The sequence below is a fragment of the Lemur catta genome, chromosome 1 (assembly GCF_020740605.2).
Source record: "Lemur catta isolate mLemCat1 chromosome 1, mLemCat1.pri, whole genome shotgun sequence".
NCBI lineage: Eukaryota > Metazoa > Chordata > Mammalia > Primates > Lemuridae > Lemur > Lemur catta.
Genome location: NC_059128.1, coordinates 106,180,553 through 106,206,137, shown reverse-complemented (window position 1 = coordinate 106,206,137; position 25,585 = coordinate 106,180,553). Strand labels below are relative to the sequence as shown.

General features: G+C 36.3%; 1 protein-coding gene across 2 annotated transcripts in view; it reads left to right on the top strand.

Moving 5' to 3' along the window:
- The window catches only part of IREB2 (iron responsive element binding protein 2), a 48,274-nt gene that overhangs the window by 6,464 nt on the left and 16,225 nt on the right, over positions 1–25,585 (top strand). For both annotated transcript variants that reach the window (XR_006733262.1, XM_045542084.1), the window contains exons 3-10: positions 11,862–12,027; positions 14,405–14,542; positions 15,424–15,642; positions 18,181–18,250; positions 18,748–18,931; positions 20,085–20,224; positions 22,585–22,756; positions 24,000–24,100. Coding sequence is in view for 1 of the 2 variants with exons in the window: in XM_045542084.1 (XP_045398040.1) it covers positions 11,862–12,027; positions 14,405–14,542; positions 15,424–15,642; positions 18,181–18,250; positions 18,748–18,931; positions 20,085–20,224; positions 22,585–22,756; positions 24,000–24,100 (1,190 nt within the window). In the remaining variant the exon portion in view is untranslated. The remainder of the gene's footprint in view (positions 1–11,861; positions 12,028–14,404; positions 14,543–15,423; positions 15,643–18,180; positions 18,251–18,747; positions 18,932–20,084; positions 20,225–22,584; positions 22,757–23,999; positions 24,101–25,585) is intronic.

Sequence of the window (25,585 nt, the reverse complement as noted above, 5' to 3'; positions counted from 1 at the left end):
ACTAGCTTAAGTGAGAAAGGATTTATTGCAATGAGACACAGCTCCCAGGCCAGTGAAATGTGGCTCACTCTCAAGAAAATGACAGTGGGCTAGAATTGAGGAAGCTCTGTATTTTTTTCTTGGGGGCTTTAGATTTCTGCCCACCTCCACTCTTTTGCTTCCTTCATTTCATTACAGACAAGCCTCCTCTGCCTACTCACTTTGTACATGGTCCCAAATGGCAACTTCAGTCCCTAGCTTAGCTCAGTCTGTGTCCTGATTATAAATTTCTGAGAGATAAATCTAATTGTCCCAGTGTCTCTTTTCTCACTAGGCTATTAGTTATCGACCTGCCAAGGGATTGGCTCTTGATTCAGTGCTGTACCCAAGGAGGCAAAAGGACACTGAGAACTGTCATTGCATGGGTAGTAGTTTGGACAGGCACTATGAAGTACATCTGTTGTGTTATGTTAGCAAATAGTGCCAGTATACAGGCTTAGCAGTAGTGGATGAGAGGAGGATGTGCTTCTGCACCTTCATCGATAATATATATTATTTTTCTTGTTTTCTCAGTGAATGAAGAAAAAATCTTAAGCAGTAATCTGTTTTCTCTTTTTCTGCCTCCTTTGACTCTCTATGGCAGTGTATTTTAAAAAGGAAAAAAAAATAAGGTCAGAGTTTCTTTATTGAAAATCCTATCCAGCTTGGTTCTGGTTACAAACAAAAACAATACCTTGACTCTAGTCAGATATGGGCATGAGTTAATCCTGTTGCCAGGCCTAGTAGGTTTTCAGGGCCTTCTGGAACACTTTCCTAATCTTTTCTCCAGACCTCTGGCCTTGAAGGAGGGTTTTTAGCTTCACCCTGTGGCTATGCTAGCTCAGTTGACCCCACCAGATCAAAGGGTTTGCAGGGCCCCCTAGATGTCCTGAGACCACATTTTAAAAACCACTGGTGTGGGGCAGGTATGGGGTTGGAAAGACCACCTGGTGAACCTAGGTGACAGATGATGTAATGGTGGTTTGGACTAGATTTAGTGGTGGTGGTGATAGAAGACAAATTAGAAAGATGTGGGAGAGTGGTGTCAAGGAAGATGCCTAGATGTTTTGGCATAAGTGTCAGGACAGATGGTGGTGCTATTAACTGTGCTAGGGAACAGAAGAGGAGGTGATGATAGGGGCCGTGCAGAGGGAAAATCACCGAGATCAATTTAGATACAGTGAATTTGGTAACATACCAGATTTCAAGTAGAGATGTTCAGGAGGCAATTAGTTAGGCATATGGTTTTGGAGCTCAGAATACAGATCTAGGATGCAGAAAAATATTAATATTTTGGGATTATTGGTATAAAGATAGTCATAATTGAAGCCATAGGAGCAGTTAAACTCCTTAGGGGAAACAGTAGAGTAAGAAAACAGGTGAGCCTAGGTATGAACTGTGAGGAATTCCTGCATTTAAAGATCAGGTAAAGGAGTAGAGGTTAGCAAGGAAAACAAAACAGGGCTACCAGAAAGTGTTAAGAACTATAAAAAATCTAAAATTTTATTCTCCTTGCAAGTTATTATAACAAGTTAGCTTGACATAGTTTCATGGATATTGGCAGAAGGTATGTAACTCCTGGATTAGAGACAATGGGCAGTTTATTACCCACAGCAAAGTGTTACAGTATCAGCCTTTGTGTTGGTTTCCCAACTCTAGTTTCTATAGGGTGATGTTGAAGAGGGCCAAGTAACACCTGCACACACAGTGATTGTGTTACAAAGAAGGAACTGTGGCTTAGAAAACCCAAATCTTTTATAATGAGTAATAAGCATGCCTGCTCTTTGCCCCAGAGGAAGATACCACCTTATCTTCCAAGGCTATTCACTGTCTAGACGTCTTTGAAAAATAGTCTGGAATAATGGTAGTCGTTGCCTCTATTCACAAGTCATAGAAATATGGGATGGGAGATGTGGAAAATTGTCTTCCAACAACATGTTAGAAAGAAAACTGGAGTATTTCAAGGAGAAGGAAATTATTAGCTCTGTTGAATATTTCTGAAAAGATGCTGGGACTCTAGCTAGACCTGCGTTGTTGGTGTTTTAAGGATAGAATTCAGATTGTTGTGGGCTGAGGAGTGAATGGAAGGTAGAAAAGTGGACATTAGGAATACAGATAATTCTTTCAAAAAACTTGGTTGAGAATTTGAAGAAAGCAGTATTTGGAAGCTTTTGTTAAACTGGGGCTAGAGGCTGTTTAGATGTTTATGGGAAGAATCCAGTTGCATTGTCGATTGCAAAAAAAAGGAAAGAGGACATAATTGATGACTCATGGATCCTAAAATGGTCAGTGGAAGTGGGATGTAGAACTCCTATAGAGAAGTTGGCATTTAGTAGGAGGAGTTCCACAGCTTACTTAACTGGGGAAAGGGTAAATCCAGACATAGCAAGATTTGTGAGTATAGTTGGAGGAAGCTGAGGTAGGAAATGGGGCTAGGTCCTGTAGTAGGTAAATAGAGATTAAATTTTAAGGAGAATGGATAAAGATAGGAATTATTGTGGAGTATGGGAAAATAAGCAGATCAGAGAAACAAAGTAGGATTTCTGGGTGAATAGTGAGGACTCAGCTGAGGTTATAAGTATATATTTATATTGGTACTAGTTTCCCTGGGTTGATGCTTTAGGTTCCTCCCCCTTCTCCCCCTTTATATACCACCACCATTAAAACCACAATGATTATCTACTATTTCATACTTACTAGAACGGGTATTATATAAAAGACAGACAATAACAAATGTTGGGGAGGATTTGGAGAAATGGAAACCCACATACGTTGCTGGTGGGAATGTAAAATGGTGTAGCCACTTTGGGAAATAGTTTGACAGTTTCTTAAAAAGTTGGACATAAATGTACCATAGGGCCCCAGAGTTCCATTCTTAGGTATCTACCTAAGAGAAATGAAAACATTCGTTCATGCTAAGATTTGTAAACAAATGACCTTCATACCATTGTTCATAATAGCTGAAAATTGAAAACAACCTAAATGTCCTGCAGTGAGTGAATGGATAGACAAAATTTGGTATACAATGGAATACTATTCAGCAATAAAACAAAATTAACTATAGAGACATACTGTATAACACAGATGAACCTTCAAAGCATGCTCAGTGAAAAAAAGCCAGACACAAGAGACCTTATTGTATGATTTGATTTATATAGAATATCTAAGAAAGGCAAAGAATAGATTAGTGGTTTCCTGGGGATGGGGATTAACAGTAAATGGGTATGAGAGATCTTTTGGAGTGATGAAAATGTTCTAAAACTGTTTTATGGTGCTGATTGCACAACTTGGTAAGTTTACTTAAAAATCCCTAAATTGTACACTTGGATGAATTATAAGATATGTGAAATATACCTCAATAGAGTTATTTTTTTAAAAAGGAAACAGTTCTTGAGCAGGAAAGTGATGTAGATGGACCAACTGAAAAAAAAAAAACAGAATTGGTGTTTTCTTGGGCAGATGGGATAAAAGAACAGAGGCAAATTAAGTGTGGGGTTTGGAGAGATGAGAGATTGAACCATCTAGAACCTAACTGCATAAGCAGAGAAAGCACGGACGGGCAGGTGCTGATGGGTAAGGGAGAAAGTAAGTTGATGTGGTGAGAGTGGGGATCAGAAAGGTTTGGAAGTTTAGGGAACTTTTAAGATGGTGTGGTTGGAGCATTAGAGTGTATGTGGAGGTGGGGCTAGGAGAATAGAGAGGAAGAAAGAGATTAAGGGCCTTCCTGAACTTTGTATCTGTTCCAAAGTGGGGGTATAAAATTAATGTTGCCAAAAAGCAATCCAGAGCGTGTGTCCATTTCTCAACATCTGCTAGTTTACTCTCTACTGTTATAGCTCTTCTACTGGAATATCTACCTATAGGTTTAAGGATTAAATGAGATAATGTATGTAACTCACCCAATACCTGCCCCTTAGTAGGTCCTAAATAAATAACTGCAGATGTTATTGGAAAAGTTGAGAAAGAGAATCATGTTAGTTATTTATTACTGCATAACAAATTAACCAAAAGCTTTGGAGCTTAAAGAGCAGCAGTAGACATTTATTATCTCTCAGAGTTTCAGTAGGTCTGGAATTTGAGAAGGGCTTAGTCGAATTATTCTGGGTCAGGGCTTTTTACGAGGTTACAGCCAAGTGTTGTTTGGGGCTGCAGTCCTCTGAAGGCCTGCCTAAGGTGGGAGGATCTGCTTCTAAAGGCTCACGCACAGGCTGGCAGGATGGTGTTCCCTGATGATGGAGAGGCCTCAGTTCTCCCCGTGGGCCTATCCTCAGAGCCGCTTGATTGTCTCATAACAGGCTGCTGCTTCTCTCAGAGAAAGTAACCTGAGAAAGGAAGGCTGAAGCCAAAATACTTTCATAGCCCAGCCTTGAAAGTCACACACTGTCATCTCTGCTACTCTATTGATCACACAGGCAGAACTGATTTGGTGCAGAGAGATTACATGAGAACATGAATACCACAAGGCAGGAATTATTGATATCATCTTGGAGATTGGCTACCACCAAGAGAAATAAGAAATAAATTTTGTTTTTGTTTTGAGAGGGGATGGTTTATTTATATCTTTCTTTGCAGTAAGCCTCTAGTCATTATTATGAATTTAGACAAATTTGTGATAGTGCTTCTTAATGACAAAATGTCCAGTCACTATTTGTGATTAATTTTTTCTCATAGTATTCTTATTTGACAGTTGCTTTTTAATTTTCAAATGCTAGAGTTAAAAACCCCCACCAAGATTATAACTAAAATAGTACCCCAATTTCTACTCCCCAGAGAATACTATCTCAATTTCCTTGACTGTTTCTTCTAGTAATTTCCTTCATATTATTAAATAGCCATGCTTATACTACTCTTTCTTGATTTTTCAATTTTAGACTTTAGTAGGCCAATTAACACTTGGCTGTAACCTCTTAAAAGCCCCTGAGCAGAATTATTATGGCCCATCATAATTTTTGATTATCCCAGTATTCGGTGTTTATATTATTATCACTGTAAATATTCTCAGCCAATCCATGTAGTAGATGGTGGTTGCGTCTCATTTTTCATATAATTTTTGTATTTTTCCTGGAATTAATGGATTATCTTTTTTTGTTCGCTTAGTTTTCTATGTCCTTATCAATAATTCATTTCCAAACTCTCCAAAAGAACTAAATTCCTCCTGCTATAATCAGGTAATCTATCAATTAATTTCTTTTCTTCTCCATTTGGGGCTGACTACACTGTGGCTTGCACAGCCATTGTCCTAGAATAGTCACTTTGTTCTGTCTCCTGTGTTGGAGACTTTCCTAGATTCCATGGTTTTCTATTTTTTGTTTACTCACTTGTTTTATGGAGTATATCCTCCAGTAGCTTCCTAAGAAAGAGTGCCTGGGAAGTAAATTTTTGAGACCTTGCATGATTAATTGATAGCTTGCCTGTCAAATTTCTAGGTTGGAAATTATTTTCATTTGGATTTTTTTTTTTTTTTTTTTTTTTTTTGAGACAAGGCCTTACACTTTGGCCCAGGCTAGAGTGCCGTGGCGTCATCATAGCTCACTGCAACCTCGAACTCCTGGGCTCAAGCGATCCTCTCATCTTGGCCTCCCAAAGTGCTAGGCTTATAGTTGTGAGCTGCTGCGCCTGGCCTTCATTTGGAATTTTGAAGGCATTGTTCCATTGTCTTGTAGCTTCTGACACTCCTCTTAAGAAATGCCAGGCTATCCTGATTCTTAGTCATTGTTTCTGGTTACCTTCCCTCTCCGTGTAGACATTTAAGTTTCAGCTTTCTCTCCTCTGTTCTACTTAGTCCGTTACCAGTCATCGATGTACTTTCTGTTTTCCATAATTTGTTGGCTTTGCCTCACCATCTTTTTTTTTTCTAGTGGATTTATAGCCTTTATATTTCTTTACTGTTATCTTACTGGGTTTCAGGAGAGAATAGAAATAATTGCTGTTGTTTACCATGTTTAACTAGAAATCTAATAAAATGCTTTTTATGAGGATACTTTACATAAAACATATTCCTGAGATTGTTTTTCCAGAGTAATTAACCAAATAAGAAGGTTAATCTTGTGAATTAACTTCTATAATAATATCTTCCTCTTCCTCATCTCCAAGTGTTTTAAAAAAATTTTTTCCCTGGAAATTCCCCTTGGTGTAGGCGGCTTTATTATGTTTCTGATTGAGGTAGGATGAAGACTAATATTTGTTAAGTACCTTCCATTTGTCATAATTTGTTTGAGAATTTGTTTGAGAGTTTTATATATGCTGGATAGATGAGGTAAGAAAAATAGTATTCACATCTCAGGTAGCTGGCATTCCTATTTAAAATGAGAAAACGTATCAACTTAGTCTCTTTCCTAAGATCACACCTGTAGTAAATAGCAAATACAGGTATTTGAATCTAGTGTTTCTGATTCTGTAGTTCTTCATACCACCCCACCCCACCACCTTTTTTTTTTTTCTTTTTTTTTTTTTCAGACAGAATCTTACTCTCTCACCCAGGCTGGAGTTCAGTGGCACAATCATAGCTCACTGCAGCCTCGAACTCCTGGCCTCAAGCAATTCTCTTGCGTCAGCCTCCTGAATAGCTAGGACTACAGGCAAGTGCTACCACACTTGGCTAATTTTTTTATTTTTTGTAGAACCAGGGTCTTGCTATGTTGCCCAGGCTGGTCTCGAACTCCTGGCCTCCAGCAATCTTCCCACCTCCCAGAATGCTGGGATTACAGGCGGGAGCCACTGTACCCAGCTGGTTTTTTCTCTTTACTTACAACTATATTAATGTTTTCTTTAATTTACATGTGTGAATATTTTCAAACATGAAAGTATGTAGATACACTAAAAATGAGCCCTAATGTAAATTGTGGGCTTTGGGTCATTGTGATGTAAGTTCATCAGTTGTAATAAACATACCATTCTGGTGGGGAATGTTGGTAATGAGGGGAGGCTGTGCATTTGTAGGTGTAGGGAGTATATGGGAAATCTCTGTACCTTCCTCTCAGTTACACTGTGAACCTGTAACTGCTCTAAAAAAAAGTCTTAAAAAAAAAAAGCCATCACACTTTCTCAGAGGAGACTTCACTGCTCACCCCATCTGTGGGGAGTTATCTTCTATACTGAACCCTACTCACTTCCATCATAGCACATGCTGTTGTTTCTAAATATTTATTTTGATTACTTGTCTATGGTCTACATCTCTCAGTAGCCTCCCCCTTCATAAGAGCAGATACCATGTCTGATTTATTCTCCTAGAGCTGGAACATACTAAAAAAGTCAATAAATATTTCCTTAATGGAAAAAAAAAGGGAGAGAATGTATAATAATCCTTTATGTATTAGTAGCCAGTTGTCAACATTTTGCTAATCTTTTGTTTCAAATATTCCACCATTTTTTTAACCTATAAGTATTCTTCAATATGTATATCTGATATATAAAAGGACTTTTAAAAAATAACAATGCCAGCCAGGCTCACACCTATGAGCCTAGCACACTGGGAGGCCGAGGCTGGAAGATCACTTGAGGTCAGGAGTTTGAGACTAGCTTGAGCAAGAGCCAGACCCTGTCTCTACTAAAAACAGAAAAAAATAGTCTGGCATGGTGGTGCACACCTGTAGTCCCAGCTACTCAGGAGGCTGAGACGGGAGGATAGCTTAAGCCTAGAAGTGTGAGGTTGCAATGAGCTATGATGACACCACTGCACTCTAGCCAGGGCAACACAGTGAGACTCTGTCTCAAAAAAAAAAAAAAAATCCTAGTACCATTATACCCAACAAAATTAAGTAATTCCTTAATATAATCTAAAATTGGATCCATGTTCTCTAGTGGTCTCAAAAATATATTTTTACATTTGGTTTGTTCAGACAGTAACCAAATAGAATCAACACACGGCATTTGGTTATGTCTCTCAAGTCTCTTAATTTGCAGTAGTCCTCCTCTCACCTTTTTCCATGCCATTTTTATGTTGAAGAAACCAGGTTCTTTATCCTTGTAGAATGTACCGTATTCTGGATTTGGCTGATTGCTTCTTTGTGGTTTCATTTTACTGTTCCACTGTCCCTCATATTTCCTGTTAACTAGAAGTTAGAGCTAGAAGTTTGGTTAGATTTAGATTTACTTATGTATTTATTTATTTATTTATTTTTGCAAGAACACTTCCTGGTTGGTGCATGTATTTCTTGTTTCATCAGGAGGCAGGTGATATCTTCAATGTCTCACTTTTGGTGATGCCAAGCAGGCGTAAGTGTTATCAGCTTGATCTATCCCTTATAAGTTCCCCAGCCACATATAACCTAATGATTTTAGCATTCATTTATGGTCATTGTCTGGATCCATTATTTCATTAGATGTTATACATTGGTGATTTTTCAAATCATATCATTTCTTCGCTATAATTCTTCTATAACAAAGAACTTTCTCTTAACTATTTGGCTACTTGAAGTTAGGAAAGACAATGTTACTGATTGAGGTCCCCCCTCCCTTTATTTGTCAGTTTTCAGAGTAATGAGTTGGTGCCCTAGCACCTTCCATTGGTGATCGATAAAGGAGCTTTTTTTAACAGTCATTATGAATGAAGGGCTATTTATATTTTTGATATATTTCAGTAAATTATAGTCATTATTCATTTTGATGTTCTAATTGATCCATTAGTGCCCCCATTAGTCTTTGATAACTTCTTTCGTTTCTGACACAAGATGTTGCAGGCTTATTTTATACATATCCTTCTCCAGACAGAATTGGCCATTTCTCCAAGAAACTGGGGTTTTTTTGGGAGGGAGGGGGGTTGTTTGTTTTAATGGGAAATAGTATTTATTTATTTATTTTTTTTTGAGACAGAGTCTCACTTTGTTGCCCAGGCTAGAGTGAGTGCCGTGGCATCAGCCTAGCTCACAGCAACCTCAAACTCCTGGGCTTAAGCAATCCTCCTGCCTCAGCCTCCTGAGTAGCTGGGACTACAGGCATGTACCACTATGCCTGGCTAATTTTTTCTATATATATTTTTAGTTGTCCATATAATTTCTTTCTATTTTTAGTAGAGACAGGATCTCGCTCTTGCTCAGGCTGATCTCAAACTCCTGACCTTGAGCGATCCACCCGCCTCGGCCTCCCAGAGTGCTAGGATTACAGGCGTGAGCCACCGCACCCGGCCGGGAAATAGTATTTAGAAACAGCAAACTGAGTTGCTTAGGGGTTCATTATTATTGGGATGTCACAATTCTAGGCATTTTCAGTAGACAGAGCTAGGAAATACATATTTTTTAGAAAAAGAAAAATAAACCATGAGTTCATGCCCATGTTTCCAATTGAAATGTAAGGATTTTTTTTTTTTAATTTAGCTACTCTGATTTTTTTTTCAGGTTTTTAAAATAACTTATTTTTTAAAAGTTAATATGTGCACTATAGGAAACTGAAAAACACAAAAGCAAAGAACAAAGTCATCCACTATCATAAGCAATTTGATGTATCCTTCCAAGTCCTGTGTGTGTTTATATACACAACATCCAATTTTATGTAATAGGGATCATACAGTATGTATTATACTTTCATACATCATGAATATTTACCATTTTAAAATCCCAAAGCTGCATGAGTATTTTGGTAACCAAGAATATACTACACCAACTCAGTCTGTTAGAGAAAAACGTGATCCTGCCTTTCTTGGGGACAAAAATTTCATAGAAGACAAAAATGGCAGCAGGCCTCTAGATAAAAGTATTGGCAGAGTTATGTTTAAAATACCGCATTCCCTTAATGCTCAATTTAAAATGAGACATAAAGTAACAGTACACTAAGTATGTTTCTTAGAGAATTTATTATCTGATCTATACTTCTAAAATAGTTATGTTTCCATTGAATTACTTAATGTATTCCAATAGTAGAGCCAAAAGAAATGCACATACATCAGTGGCTATCATCAAAATGTAAATATGAACATATCTACATACGTCTTTCCCTCTATCCTTCCCCTGCGCATCTGCTGCCAACCTAATAAACAAGTCCTGATATACACTGCTCAGAGGTGGTTTAACAATTTCATGTCCTAGATGTACCTTTTCTATCAATTATAATAAAAAGGTATTCACAAATTGGCTAATTCACTAGCTCAGGACATATATTGTTACCTCAGGACGTCTATAAAGCTTAGATGTTACAAAATAAGGAATGAACTTTGTCCACAATAAACAGATACTTTGCCAAAAATGCACATACAGACCTATGGTGATAATATAAAACTATCTTCTAGATAAGGAGATACTAGCAAAGAGCCCTTCCCTTCACCCTTCCTCTTCTCCCTCTTCCGTTCCAATAACTAAAAACAAGACCACATCTAGCTCCAAGAGGTGAATTAACAGAGGTCATTCCCAGAAAACAGTCTTTCCTAAAAACTAACAAAAGGACATTTATAAACAAATTATTTTACTACCTTTACTTTTAATATACTTTGGGTATTATGACTTGCTTATCCTTTAATACACAGCAGTATTAATTGAAATGCACATGTAGAACAATGGTCAGACAGTCTGAACTAATGTAACTCACGGGCACAGAACCCTTCTCTCCGCATGTTTCCTCCTCCACCTCACCCAGTGACCAGTTAGCATATTCTCCAAGACCTCAAGTTTAACAGTTCCAAATGCAACGTTCCCAAAATGCAACCACTCCTATGAAATAACAAAAAATACTTAAAGAATCTTACTTTAGCCCTCATTAACTATTCCAATTTTATACATATATATCATTACTCTTGAAAACCTTGGTTCCCAACCATAGTAACAAAAGTCCTTACTTGCTTTCTTCTTCTTATACATATTACAATTTCAAAATAACAGTACTAATGACTGAATGCAGTTTGCTTTCTTTGTGGTGCTTTTTGTCCTTAATATATATCTCACTAAGGAGGTACAGTCAAAATATCATATGAGATATAGCCTAAGTTTTTCCATTTATCCTTTCATTGTTTCTTTTTATTTAAAATTATATATGGTTATATATTTTTAAATTATGTATTTAATATATTTTAAAATTGTCTTTAATATATAATTTTAAAGCAATAGTTACATTGTGTGTGTATGTGTATATATATATTTTTAACCGTTTCTTGCAGGAAAGATCGTATACTGTTTGGCCCTGCTTTTTCTCTTAATGATGTATTCTAGAGATCACTCCTTATCAGCATGTAGAACTCTTCATTCCTTTAAGCAGCTGCATTGTAATCCATTGTGTAGATTACCACAATTTATTCAACCAACCCCATGCTAATTTAGTTTTCCCTTTAAATCCTAAGGAAACACTTGTGTGGCAAAATCTGGTCTGAGAATTTAATATGATTGAAAATTTAAAAATACTGGACTCACTTTCTCCATTGTATCCTTAAACTAGTAATCAAGAGTGAATGAAAGTTTTCATGAAATGAATTTCACTCACCTAAACATTCCAATTTACTTTTAAACTTTAACCGTTCTTGATGGACATCTTTTAAATTTATTACAAGCTTTTTATACAGTTCAGCCATTTTTTGCTGTACAAAAGGATGTCTTCATTATTGTATTTAATTAGAATATTCTGTGCTTTTCAATTTTTCTGTGAATTTCCTGACTGTGTCAAGTATTTATTTGTCATGGTTAGAGTCTGATATTCCCAAATTAATGCAGCTCTGTGTGAAGACTTTTATCTCTGCTTTTTTAGGGCCTTGGGCTCATATATAGGAAAGTTAATGTTACAAAAAGCCTGGTGTTAACATGAATGGTTTTATACTCCGTGTTTATTAGACTAAAAAGTGAATTTTTTAAATTGAGAAAACAAGGCATATTTGTCTTTAACTTTTTACTATTGTCCCTTATTAATAGTAATATTTTCTCTTAAATCAGACATTCTGCCTTACTCAATACGGGTCCTGTTGGAAGCTGCTGTACGAAATTGTGATGACTTTTTAATGAAAAAGAAAGATGTTATGAACATTTTAGACTGGAAAACCAAACAAAGCAATGTTGAAGTGCCCTTTTTCCCTGCCCGTGTTCTTCTTCAAGATTTTACGTGAGTAATAGGTTTATTTTTCATGAATGAATTTTCACAGTGTTTCCCTTTTAAAATTTATACTCCCTGATAGATGGCTCTGTTTTTAATTTTGAAGGTTAGTTTATAAAATTTTAAAAATTGCCCCTTCTAAACTGAAGCAATTCATTAAAAATTAGGTACCTGTATCTTAAACTGTTTATTCAAAAACTGCTTTTGCTTAACTGCCTGCTTATGATCTTTGCATAGCCGATAAGTTTCTCAAACTGAATATGTCCAAAATTTGATTTCTTGATTGTCAGCCTCACCTCACCTATTTCTTTTTTGGGGGAGAAGGTAGAGGGGAGAGATTGTTATTTTAATTCACAATAACAGCCAACATGTATTGTAGATTTACAGTGTGCCCTGGCTCTAACTTACTAGTTGCATGAGCCTAGGCATATTACTTAACTTCCTTGTGCCTTGGTTTCTCATTTATAAAATGATGCTAGCCTTACCATCATGAGGCTAGAATGCATTCACACGTGTAATGCCCCCCTCTTTTTTTTTTTTTTTTTTTTGAGACAGAGTCTTGCTCTGTTGCCTGGGCTAGAGTGTTGTGGCGTCAGCCTACCTCACAGCAACCTCAAACTCTTGGGCTCAAGCGATCCACCTGCCTCTGCCTCCCCGACTAGCTGGGACTACAGGCATGTGCCACCACGCCTGGCTAATTTTTTTCTTTTTTTTAATATATATTTCTGGCTGTCCAGGTCATTTCTTTCTATTTTTAGTAGAGACGGAGTCTCGCTCTTGCTCAGGCTGGTCTTGAACTCCTGACCTCGAGCGATCCGCCTGCCTTGGCCTCCCAGAGTACTAGGATTACAGGCGTGAGCCACCTCGCCCAACCTGTAATGCCCTTTTAATAGTGCCTGAAACATACGTGCTCTAGAAGTCTTGGTTATTATTTGTTTACATATTGTTTTTCACTGGTAGGCTTCTTACTGAAACTGTAGGTGCGCAGAGAGGTCAAATAGTTTGTCCAAGGTCACAAAGCTGGGAATGGTAAAGCCAGAACTCAATCCAGGCAGTCTGGCACCAAAGTTATACTCTTAACTAATGTGTTCTTTAATAATAGAACATGCAGGGTACTAATCACATGATCAGTCACCCATCCAAATAAATTCCATACTATCCTCATTTCTAGAAAAAGGACTAGAGGCACAGAAAGATGCATGATTTCCCCAAGGTTATCCAGCTAGAATCTGTGTTGGGGAACCAAATTCCTTTCCCCATTCCACGGCCTGGGCCATGTCACCTCACCTATTTCTTTCTGACTTATCTTTATCATAGTAAATGACACCATAGTTTCCCATTTGTTTAGGCCCCAAATCTAGGAGTTAACCTTGATTTTTCTTTTTCTTTAAATATCCTATAACCAGTCTGTCAGCAAGTTTCGTCAGTTTACCATCTCTACCACAGTCATCCTGGTTCTAGCACCATTCTCTTTTACCTGGACTATAGCTGCAAATAGTTGCTTATCCTTACTTTCACATTTGGGATCAATAGTCTCTTCTTCACACAGGATTTGGAGTGACTTGGTTAAAAATGTTTAATCAAGTTGTATCGTTCCTCCATGCGCCAGTTGGCATCCGTTACACTTAGAATAAAATCCAGAGCCTTTACCATAACCTGAAAGACTTTGTCTGATCTGGGTGTCCAGGGTTTATTTACTGGAAGAGTTAACTTGAGCTGGGTTTGGAAGGAAGTATAGGAGTTGTCTAGAACATCCACTTTACCCACCCACCCAAGTCTGGTTTGTTCGCCACTGCTCTGTATACTCTATATGCTGCTACTACTAGTACTTATGATACCATTCTGCAAACTTTATCTTCCCTGCAAATTCCTTGAGAACCAGAACTATGTCTTATTTGGCCTTATACCATTGGTGTCTAGCACATTGAAGGCATTTGGTAAATGCTTATTATGTAGTTGGCTGGATATGTGAGTGGATGGACGTAAAATGTCAAAAGCTACCGTGGATAGCTTTGGGGTAGCAAGAAGGCACTGAGGGAAAGGGGCTGGAGCTAGGGAAAAGGGAAGAGGGGCATCAAGAAATACAAGACAAAAGAAAGAATTCCACAGACAATTCCCATAAAGTTCGCTTATGCCCCATCTCTTATTTGATTTTTGGCACATCTGCCCCTGGGCACTGAAGTTGTCACAATATTTAATGTTAATTCTCATTAAACCAGGATGCATCTAATTTTGAATAATGTAAGTATGTTATTAAAAATGAATGCATGTAAACTAAAAAAGAGATACTTTTTAAATATAAAATGAATAAAAGTATATGTTAATCTTTGATTAAGCATACATAAAAATAACTAGAACTATAATTTGATCATTCTTTATTTCTTAGTGGAATACCGGCAATGGTGGATTTTGCTGCTATGAGAGAGGCAGTGAAAATTCTTGGAGGTGATCCTAAGAAAGTCCATCCTGCCTGTCCGACAGATCTTACAGTTGACCATTCTTTACAAATTGACTTCAGTAAATGGTACTTCAATACAGATATTTGTAGCCCTGCAAGTTAACTGGTAACCAACCCATTGGAAGTGTATAGAGAAAAGGAGTAAAGATAATGCCAAAGTGCTCTATATTTAGTATTGACTAGTGTATAAAAAGAAAGCCTGGTGAAAAGTTTATGGATTGGTGACATTTTTTTGTACTCAGTCTGAGTTTAAAGTTATTTTCGCATTTGTGTATGTCTACTGCCATTTTTTATAAAAATATATAAGCCTAGAGTCTGCTTTTTGGAGTGAACATCTGAATTCAGTCTTCATTTCTTTTTTGTTTTTTAACCTATTTACCTTTCAGAGAGAATGATGTGAGCCATGAATGTCTTTAATTAATTGGTGATTGAAAACACTGAGCTCACTAAAGCTCTGTTTTCCTTCCACTGAAATAAGTTTCTTAGAATTTATAAGGCGCTTTTGACCAAGATCATCCTAGAGAAGACATATTTCTGTTATCTTACACCAGCTTGCTTTTGCATTCCCTGAAATAGTGGAAAGACTGAAATTTATTGCAGCCCATGAGAGATTTTGCCCTCTAGATTAAACTGTAGCTCTGAGCTTCTTTTAAGTTGTTAGGTGGAGAAAAAAAATCTATTTTGGTACTTGCTAAAAGTTATTTAAATTGGTATAGAGTACATGAAAATGATCTTATTGGACACTTAGAATTATGTCTTCATCTCTATAAATGTTAATTACCTATTTTTGTTTTTTTTATAATATAAAATTTGCTTTTGAAACCTGAGTAAAATGATATATTAGCCTCTGAACATCGTTTAATTACTTTCAGATAGCTATTAATAGTATACATTTTTTCTGTCACTTTATTAAATGGCTTTATTTTGTTTCCTTTTTGGAATGATAGTGCAATACAGAATGCGCCAAATCCTGGAGGTGGTGACCTGCAGAAAGCAGGAAGGCTCTCTCCACTTAAAGTGCAGCCTAAGAAGCTTCCCTGCAGAGGCCAGACTACCTGCCGAGGATCGTGTGATTCTGGAGAACTAGGTCGAAACTCAGGAACATTTTCTTCGCAGATTGAGAATACACCCATCCTGTGTCCTTTTCATTTGCAACCAGTGCCTGAGTATGAAATTGTTTTTGTTAACATTTATTAGTGCTAGGTTATTTTGCAGTTAAGGAAATCACATTTATTCTCCTTCCCATTCAATTCGTGTTACATTACCTTCATATAAAATCTGGGTTGCATTTTTATATGTATTTCCTATTTTACTGAAAGAAGCAAATTTAATTAACATGATAGTCTCTAAATACTATTCTCTGTTTTTGTTCTTTAGGAAACAAACCTTTCTTATGATTTATCTGTAAATACATTTCATTTTTATGATGAATGCAGGCAGAAAAACGGAGTCTCATTTTAAATTGTGAATATTTTAGTGCATTTGTACCATTTATATGCTCGCTAGTCATTCATATATCTTTTGTGAATTCCCTGTGTGTATTTTTAGTATTTTTTTCCTACCAGGGGGTTTCTTATTTTTTCCTATTGTATTTAAGAGCGCTATGTTAAGAATATAATTATTATCAAATCTAATAAGCCCTTTTAAATGAGTGATTTCCTGTATGGTACCATGGAAAGTATTAATAGTAAACATACCTAGAAAAGAATTTTATTCTTAGGATTTGGCTAGATTTTCTAATAGGTAATTTTTCAAAATAAGAAGAAGAGTTCTGGCCAGGTGTGGTGGCTCACGCCTGTAATCCTAGCACTCTGGGAGGCCGAGGCAGGTGGATTGTTTGAGCTCAGGAGTTCGAGACCAGCCTGAGCAAGAGCAAGACCCTGTCTCTACTAAAAATAGAAGGAAATTAGCTGGACAACTAAAAATATATAGAAAAAATTAGCCAGGCATGGTGGTTCATGCCTGTAGTCCCAGCTACTTGGGAGGCTGAGAGGCAGGTGGATCGCTTGAGCCCAGGAGTTTGAGGCTGCTGTGAGCTAAGTTGACGCCACAGCACTCACTCTAGCCCAGGCAACAAAGTGAGACTCTGTCTCAAAAAAAAAAAAGAAAAGAAAAGAAAAAGAGTTGTGTGTCTTGAATTTTTATATACTCTAAAGTTTCCAGTCTTATTTTTAAGTGAGTTATGTTGTTTATCCTATTGTTAATAGACTGTCAATTTTTTTAATTTAGTAAAAAATGACTTATACTTTAGGTTTAAAAAATTTAACACATTTAAGATTTAGAGTAGCTAAGAACAATATCCACTCTTAGTTATTATAAGTGCCAAATAATACACTATTTCCTTTGTCTCTGAACTAGATTTTTCTAGTTCTAAAATCTGGGGTTCAGTGTTTTTATAAAGCCTGAGGTGATAGTGACCTCATCATGTGCTCTTCCTTTCTAAAAATTTAGTATGGTCTATGGGTTTCTTATAACTGGCAAAGTGTGAAATGCTTAGTGGTATATTTTTATTTCTAAAAATTCAATGTGGTGTAACATTTCCCCTCAATTTTAACTCTAAATTACAAAGTATTAAGATAAGTTATATATAGTCCCCGGTTATATGAAAATAGGAACTCTTTTGTGTTCTTTAATGCATCAATGAAATATTAATTATAGACTTAAATAAGAAATTGAAGGGTAGAAAGGTGAGAGCTTTAACATTTGGCACTTGAAATTACTACATGATTTGAAGTGAGGTTATGAGCTAATAAATGTTTGTATGATACTTTGTAGCCGTAAGTGCTATGGAAAGGTAGAACGATTGGGAGTGGCTCTTGAAAGCTGTGTTCCCTGAGGTCCTGAGAAAAATCGCACTAACATGTGCTTAGTTAGCTTCAAAAGATCACTCAGCCATGAATTATTAAAGCAATCTTTGTTAAAAAAAAAGAAGCTGACAATTAAACAACTATAATTATCTGGACCCTGGAGGACATGTGTAATTTAAGTTATATTGACATTTCACGTCGACACTTAATCATTATCTGGCAGGGAAATAAATAACTTAAAGCTGTTTGAAATAATTTTTTAAAAATATCCCTTAGATAAAAATAGTTTTCTGAAATTGGTAGTATGTTTACTGCTTAGAGGTGAGCTGTTTTTGTCTCTTAGTTTAAATAATTCATGTAAAATATATTTATAATCCATGTAAAGTAAACTACTACTTGTACATAAAATAGAGCCTTCCATTTGGGGTGAGATGAATAAAAGATTTTTGCCAGAAGCTCTTTTTAAACTATAAAATGATGTTGAGATGTTGTCAATCAACACTCATCTCGTTTAACTGACACAAGAGTCAAGTGGGGAGAAAAGTACATGCTTATTTTTGAATAAGCTACTACTCTCCTTTTTTCTTGCATTGGAAAACCCATCAAAGCTTACCATTTTATTTTTATTAATGATTTTGTACAGTTTTGTACACTAATGTGAACGTGGCTTTCTTAAACTCAGTAGTAAAATAACAGCTGCTTTCCATAGCTTTCTAATGTGTTATTTAAAACAGAACTTGTTGAAAAAAACAATCCTGAGAAGTCTAGTACATTGTTCTTCCAAGGATTTTAAGAATGTTTGTATATATTTGCACATAAGAATGATGACTTAGAAAGAAACAAGGCAAATTTTCTTTTGTAATACCTATATTTAATGTCAGCTCTTCTTTCTTTTAGACCTGAAACAGTGTTAAAAAATCAAGAAGTAGAATTTGGCAGAAATCGAGAGAGGCTTCAATTTTTCAAGGTATAAGTGATTCAGGGAAATTTTTGTATTGGAATTTATAAAATGTTGATAGGTACAATTTTTATATCTTTAGTGGTGTTTAGAGGTTTTATAGTAGTAGAACTCTTTTATTCCTTCAAATGAAATTTTATTGGAAACCCCAGTGTATAAAGAAAGCTGAAAACAGTGGCTCTAGTTTAAGAGAGCTTGGAGGGCAAGCCTTTTGTACATTGGACCTTCCTTTCTTCACATCTCAGAGAAACCTTCGAATACAGTTGACTACTACCATTTAGCTGGACTATTTGAGCTTTTTCATTTGTCCTAACTTTGTTTTAATAGCTTGCAAAATGAATATATTTAGTTTCAGTATCTGTATACTTGTTTGTATGTGATGTGAACTTTAATTTACCGTATTGAACGTTGTTTGAAATATTTTTAGTGTCAATATTTATATCATGTGAGCACAAATTCATATAAAATGCTAACATATGTATTTCTTAAATTTAAACAAACTGCAGTGGAGTTCAAGAGTTTTTAAGAATGTAGCTGTAATCCCTCCTGGAACTGGAATGGCTCATCAAGTAAACTTAGAATATTTGTCAAGAGTGGTTTTTGAAGAAGAGGACCTCCTCTTTCCAGACAGTGTAGTTGGCACAGATTCACATATAACCATGGTGAATGGTTTGGGAATTCTGGGGTGGGGTAAGTAAATGACTGAATATGTTTAATTTCTTTGGGGGTGAGGATGTCAAGAACATTACAAAAGAACATAAATAGTGGGTCTTTATGGCCTCTTTGAGGCTCCGTTTTTTCCATCTATAGTAGCAGCAACAGCAACAAAATCTTAATTCAAGGGTTTGTGAGCAGTGTGGTAAAAGAGGATTTATGAATAGAAATTTGCACAGTGCCCCGCACAGCACAATCATTTGTGAACTAATTTAGTGACGAGAATGTCTACAAAGGTTATTCCTTTGTTTAAAGTCCTTCCAAGGCCTTCCTTAGCATTTTATATGTTCCTTAGCCTTTCACAACCTGATACCCCTTTGGCCATTCACCCACGCCCATCTTAGAGACTAACAGTTTATTTACCTGAGTGGGCTGTGCTCTTTTGTACCTCATGGCTTTGCATAGGTTATTCTTGCAGAATGCATACCACTGACCATCCCTTTTATTATTGAAATGTGGGGTTACTATTAACTGCTTGAAGACTAACCTCATGTGTCTTCTGAAAGCCTTAGCTCCCCTCACTGAGTTAAATGTACCCCCAGCTGGGTACTTACTCTACGGGTGTTATAATTGTTAATTTTCTTCCTTCCTTCCTTCCTTCCTTCCTCCCTCCCTCCCTCCCTTCCCTCCCTTCCCTCCCTTCCCTCCCTTCCCTCCCTCCCTCCCTTCCCTCCCTTCCCTCCCTTCCCTCCCTCCCTCCCCTCCCTTCCCTCCCTCCCTCCCTTCCCTCCCTCCCCTCCCTCCCCTCCCTCCCTTCCCTCCCTCCCTCCCCTCCCTTCCCTCCCTCCCTTCCCTCCCTTCCCTCCCTTCCCTCTCCTTTTCTTCCTTCCTTCCTTCCTTCCTTCCTTCCTTCCTTCCTTCCTTCCTTCCTTCCTTCCTTCCTTCTTCCTTCCTTTCTTTTCTTTCTTTCCTTTCTTCTTTCTTTTCTTTTTTGTCTTTTTCATTAAAATATCAACCATGCAAATAGTCATTCTTTTGAGAAGGCTTGGGTTCATTGTCCACATTAATAGCAGTGTAACAACGCTATGTAAGACAAGCTTGTGAAACACCTAGAGATGTAGATGTTACAAAGATAACTTAAATTATCTTTAAATACACTGTGCTAATATACCTGTCTTTATTACTTTAGGGGTTGGAGGCATTGAAACAGAAGCAGTTATGCTGGGTCTGCCAGTTTCTCTTACTTTACCAGAGGTGGTTGGATGTGAGTTAAGTGGGTCATCAAATGCTTTTGTTACATCCATAGATGTTGTTCTTGGCATTACAAAGGTAAGTTAAAGTTGTGGTAGGTGTATGACTTAGTGGACATTATTTTTATGTAAGTGAAGGAGCCCCATGAAAGCAAGGATTCTGGTTCATTACTGCATCCTCAGGTCTCTGACATTATTAGCCGTGTCATTATAGTTATAGTAATAACAGCAAACATAACAATTGCTTTGTACTAATAAGTACAAAAAATTTGTTGTGTCATTATTCACTTGACATATGTCAACTCATTTATTCCTCATAACAAGCCTGTGGTGTAGGTACTATTATTGTCCTCATTTTAATTGTGAGAAAATTGAGACATAGGTTTAATGACTTAACCAGAGGGTGATAGAGCTGAATAGTAAGTTGGGTTCTTAAGTCCATGCTCTTAATCATTATGCCTTATCAATGCCTTGTTACCTCAGTAAATACTTATTGACTAAATTAATTTTAAATATCATATTTAATTTAGCAAAGGTTGATTCTGTCTCCTTTCATTGAAGTATTTGCCCATTAGAAACCATTACTAGATAATGTTTTCAAAAATACAGACTGTAGAAATGTGATATGTCAGATTTTTTCTGTTGCTGTTTTAACATTTCTTTGAAGTATTACGTAGAGACTTTTTCTCTGAATTTTAAAAATATTGGCTGCATGCCTTTAATACATAGACTGAGCTGCTTGAACATATCAATACATATGCTGAAGGGTTTCCTAGTGAACAGTTATTTATAACTCTCCATCCCAAATTTCTGGTTTTCACTAACTTTATTTTAATGATTAAGCCCCATTTTGTTGGTTGAAAGTACTTGGAAAGTGTTTCACATATAATTCCAATTTGGATCCCAGCATCGTAGTATTTTTGGTTAGATTATTGGTCTGAAGGCTTTCAGGGTACTCTGCAGGGTAAGAAAATGATAATGCCTCCCTCAGCATTCGTTATTGATCCTTCTTACCTAATTAGAAAAAAAAATTGGCATCTTAAGGAAATGATCGATTCAGTGTATGGTACCAAAAGATCAAGAAGTTAAATTGGGAATTGCAGGATTATTCCTAAAGGAAAAGGAATATCCCATTATGTTTTTAGAGAAATCAATTCTTTACTTCAGACATCCTGAAAATTAATGCTGCTTTTTAGACTTCTTTTGCTTAGCTTATTGTTACAAAAAATTATGTATGTTTGCATTTATTGAATATATTATTGCTTCTTTTTTGAGGTCCTGTTCTATTCGTGATCTTTATAGGATTAATCATGTATTGTTTTCCAAAATGTAAATATTGTGGTATGTCATTAATTTGATAAAAGTAGCATTTGACTTGGTGTATCTAATCTGTATTTCTTTCAGCTTTAAAACTATCACCATAAATATAAAGAAATATCTTTAAGGTTTGAGTTTCTATATCTATAAAAAAGAGTTAAAATTTAAGTACTACCTAGCACCTCTAAAATGTTAGGACTTAGTATTATTCATAGGTTGAGGGTAGTAGTTTCACTCTTACTTACCTCCCTAGGTACTTTCCCAATACCTGTTTTTTAATTTAGAAAAAATGAGTAGCTGTTTGGGTTACTTGATAGTAACTAAGAAAAATGATTTTAAAAGAAAATAAGTTTGAAACAATGTGTGAAAAAGTCTAACAAATTGGAAATTGTCTGTAATTATTGTTGCTGTAAGTATTTGGGCCAGTAGTTGTAATTTGAAGTATTTTTTTAGCTAGTGTGTAATTTTTATTTAAATATGCAGTTTCATCGGTATATTAGTATTTCATTAAGTCTAAGATGCCACCAGTGGTTAAAAACACCACTGTTTAATGTACTGCTAAGACAGAAAAAGGACTGTCAGCTAAATGCACATACCATTGAGTCTAAGGTGCATTCTGATTTCAGAGACAGTAAAATGTGAATCATAGCCACCTTGAGCTTTCAGACCCCTCTTTCCCCTCTTCCTTTTCCTTTTCCTTTCTTTTCCTTCTTCTCTTTCTTTGTTTCCCTTTTTTTTTTTTTTTTTTTTTTTTTTTTAAGAGACAGGGTCTCTCACTCTGTTGCCCAGGCTGGAGTGGAGTGGTACGATCATAGCTTACTGCAGCCTCAAACTCCTGGACTCAAGCAGTCTTCCTGCCTCAGCCTCCTGAGTAGCTGGGATTACAGGCACAAACCACCGCACCCTGATAAACAGTGACATTGGACCACTCTCCTGTTGACTATTTATCTTAAAATACCTGCGAAACCAGAATGAGTTGATGTTTAATAAGAGCAGTGAAGTATCTTTTTCCTTCACCATCACCAGTGTTGGTTAAAAATTAGATTTTGTAGTTTTCAGGAAGTCCATGCTAATCTTGTCATTGCTGATTTTGTGTGCGTTTCTGTGTATCTCTTTATATAGCACCTCAGGCAAGTAGGAGTGGCTGGAAAGTTTGTTGAGTTTTTTGGAAGTGGAGTTTCACAGTTATCTATAGTTGATCGAACTACAATAGCAAACATGTGTCCAGAATATGGTGCTCTCCTCAGCTTTTTCCCTGTTGACAATGTGACACTAAAACATTTAGAACATACAGGTAAGAAGATAAAAGATCATTAGAATAAATGTGTTACATTTCCAATGTATCTGCCTGACAATATTTTATAATAAATTACTACCTCATACATGTTATTTAGTATTTGTGAAATTATCTTCTTTTTAAACAATGGCTCTCTAGCTGTATCAGATGTCTCTGAAAAGTGTTATCTTCTCAAACCCTAGTTCTCTGTAACCCACTGACAGCAATTTAAAGGAATTATTCAGACCCCTGATCCTCACTTCATTTTTCCCCCATAATGGTGGATACTTCCACCCTTTCTTAAGGATCAGTGATTATAGTTTAATGGAAGTCAGCCTTGAGCATATTCACAGCTGTTCCCTTCCACATCCAGGAGTAGAAGAGCCACCAGACAAAAGGACTTGGGAATTACTGTTCTATCTAAAGAACAAGAAGCACATAATTTTGCAAAAAGCAGCATAGGGCTGCCAGTTCCAAATCTTTTTGCAGCCTGATTACTAAGAACTTTGATCTTCTATTGATTGTTTAACTTAAAATAGAAAGTACCTGCAAAACTAGAATGTGTTGATATTTCATAAGGCATCTAATCATAGATATTTGGGGGGGGATATATTCTAGTATTCTTCACTTTGGGGGCAGATTATTATAAGTTAATGAATCAAATGGCAAAGTGGTTAACTGGTCATATGGAACCCTGGAGGGAATGGTCCCCATAAAGTGCAAAACTTCTGAATTTTAGTTGGTAGAACATTCAAGAGAGAAATGGTTAGAGGTACCTTAATCCTCGCATATTTACCTGAGTTAAGGTATTAGTGATCTGTCACTATGTAACGAATTATCCTAAAATTTAGTGGCTTATAACAGCAATAATTATTGCCTCGCGGTTTCAGTGGTTCAGTAATTCAGACAGGGCACAGTGGGGACAGCTTGTTTCTGCTTCGCGAAGCCTGGGCCTCAACTGCAAGATTTGAAAGCTAGTGCCTGGAATTCTGAAGGCTTGTTCCACTCACTTGTCTGACAGTGAATGTGTTCTGTCAGCTGGGGACTTGGCTAGGGCTGTCAGGCAAAACACCCACATGTGGCTTCTCCATGTAGCTTTCTCAGATGATGGATTCTCAAGAGTAAGGAGAGCGAGAAAAAGAAATGTAAATAAATATACAAGTAATACTTGTTTCTTGCTCATCACTGGAATTCAGGACCCTTTCCCCCAAAGATTTCAGAATTCCTTACTGGGTTTTGCTTTGTTCATCTTTTTTTTTAGGTTTTGACAAAGCCAAACTCAAGTCAATGGAAACATACCTTAAAGCTGTGAAATTGTTTCGAAATGATGAGAATTCTTCAGGAGAACCTGAATACTCCCAGGTATATGCAAATTAAGCCATCTAGTAGTAGTTCAGAGTATAAACTCTGGAGCCTGACCACCTAGGTTTGAATCCCAGCTCTGAGACTTATTAACTGCATAACCTTTGACAATTTATTTAGCCTTTCTGCCTCAGTTTCTTCATCTCTTAAATGTGACAATCATATATAAACCGTAGGATTCTTAGATTAAATACAAATTCATAGGACAGTTCCAGGCACATAGTAAGTGCCTAATAAGGGGTAGTTATTATTTAAGAAATGCATTTATGGCACAGTCGTTTTAGTCATTAATTTTACATTTTTATTATGAATTTTGTAACATTTTATGAAGTCTGATTTTTTTAGTGATTAAAACATTATAACTCTTAATTCTTGCTCTAATTTTTGCCTACTTTATGATAAAAGTACTATATTATCTCTCCCAAAATAATTTTGATTATGTCTGTATGTGGTTTATGACTATATTTTGCAAAATTCCACTGTTAAGGAGATACCCTGTTATGTGATCTTAAATGTTAGTTTTAAAATTATTTTAGCAAATATTTCTTATCTGTTGAAAATTTATATTGAAATAGAAATCACCTTCAGGAACATTTTAATTTTAGTAAAATTCATTTTCTAGGAGTATGTCAAGGATCTATAACTTGGTGTTATCATGGGTTTGATTAACTGTTAAGGTGGTTTTTGTGGGGAAATCTGTTCTCTTGCCCAGCTTGTTTTTTCTTCATAGCATGTTCCTACCTGACATTATCTGTTAATTGGTATACTTGTTTGTCTTTCTAGAATACAAGTAAGCTCCATGAAGACAGGAACTTTGTTTTGTTTGGTATTATATCCCCAGCTCCTAGAACTGTGCCTGGCATATAGTAAATATTCAGTAAATGTGTTAGGTGAATAAATGAATGCATACAGGTATATTGAAGAGCTGGTATAGAACCGTAGGAATTGGATTTGTGTGACACTTTTAACTTTTCTGATCATTTTCTGATTGCTTTCACTTCTATTTATTGATTCTAGTGCTTTGTCCACATTTTTAAAAAAGACATATTGAAAAGAATAAGAAAAATTAGATGGAAAAACTCAAGTGGTAGAATAAAATGAAATAAATTTGCCTGTTAAAAAAACCTGACTGTATTAAGAAATAAAACTAAAATCATCAGGATGTGGATTTCAAGACAAACTCCTTAAATGCATATTTAAGGGCAAAGACTAGCATCATCTGAATCCATTAAATGAAAGTATAAGAAAAGTAGTTAGGATCGGTCAGAATAAACATGGCTGTTAAATAATAATGAAAACTATAGTGAAAAGAAAGTTTCAAATTGGCTATAGCCACATAAAATTCACAAAGGAAATAGTAGAAATAGGAGAAGAAATAAATAGAAACCTAGTTGTAAAGTGGGATTTTAACAAAATATGATTTCTTAACCAAAGAATAAAAGCCTAGTCTGCAGGAGTCTGGCCAGCAAGACTTCTGGAACCAGG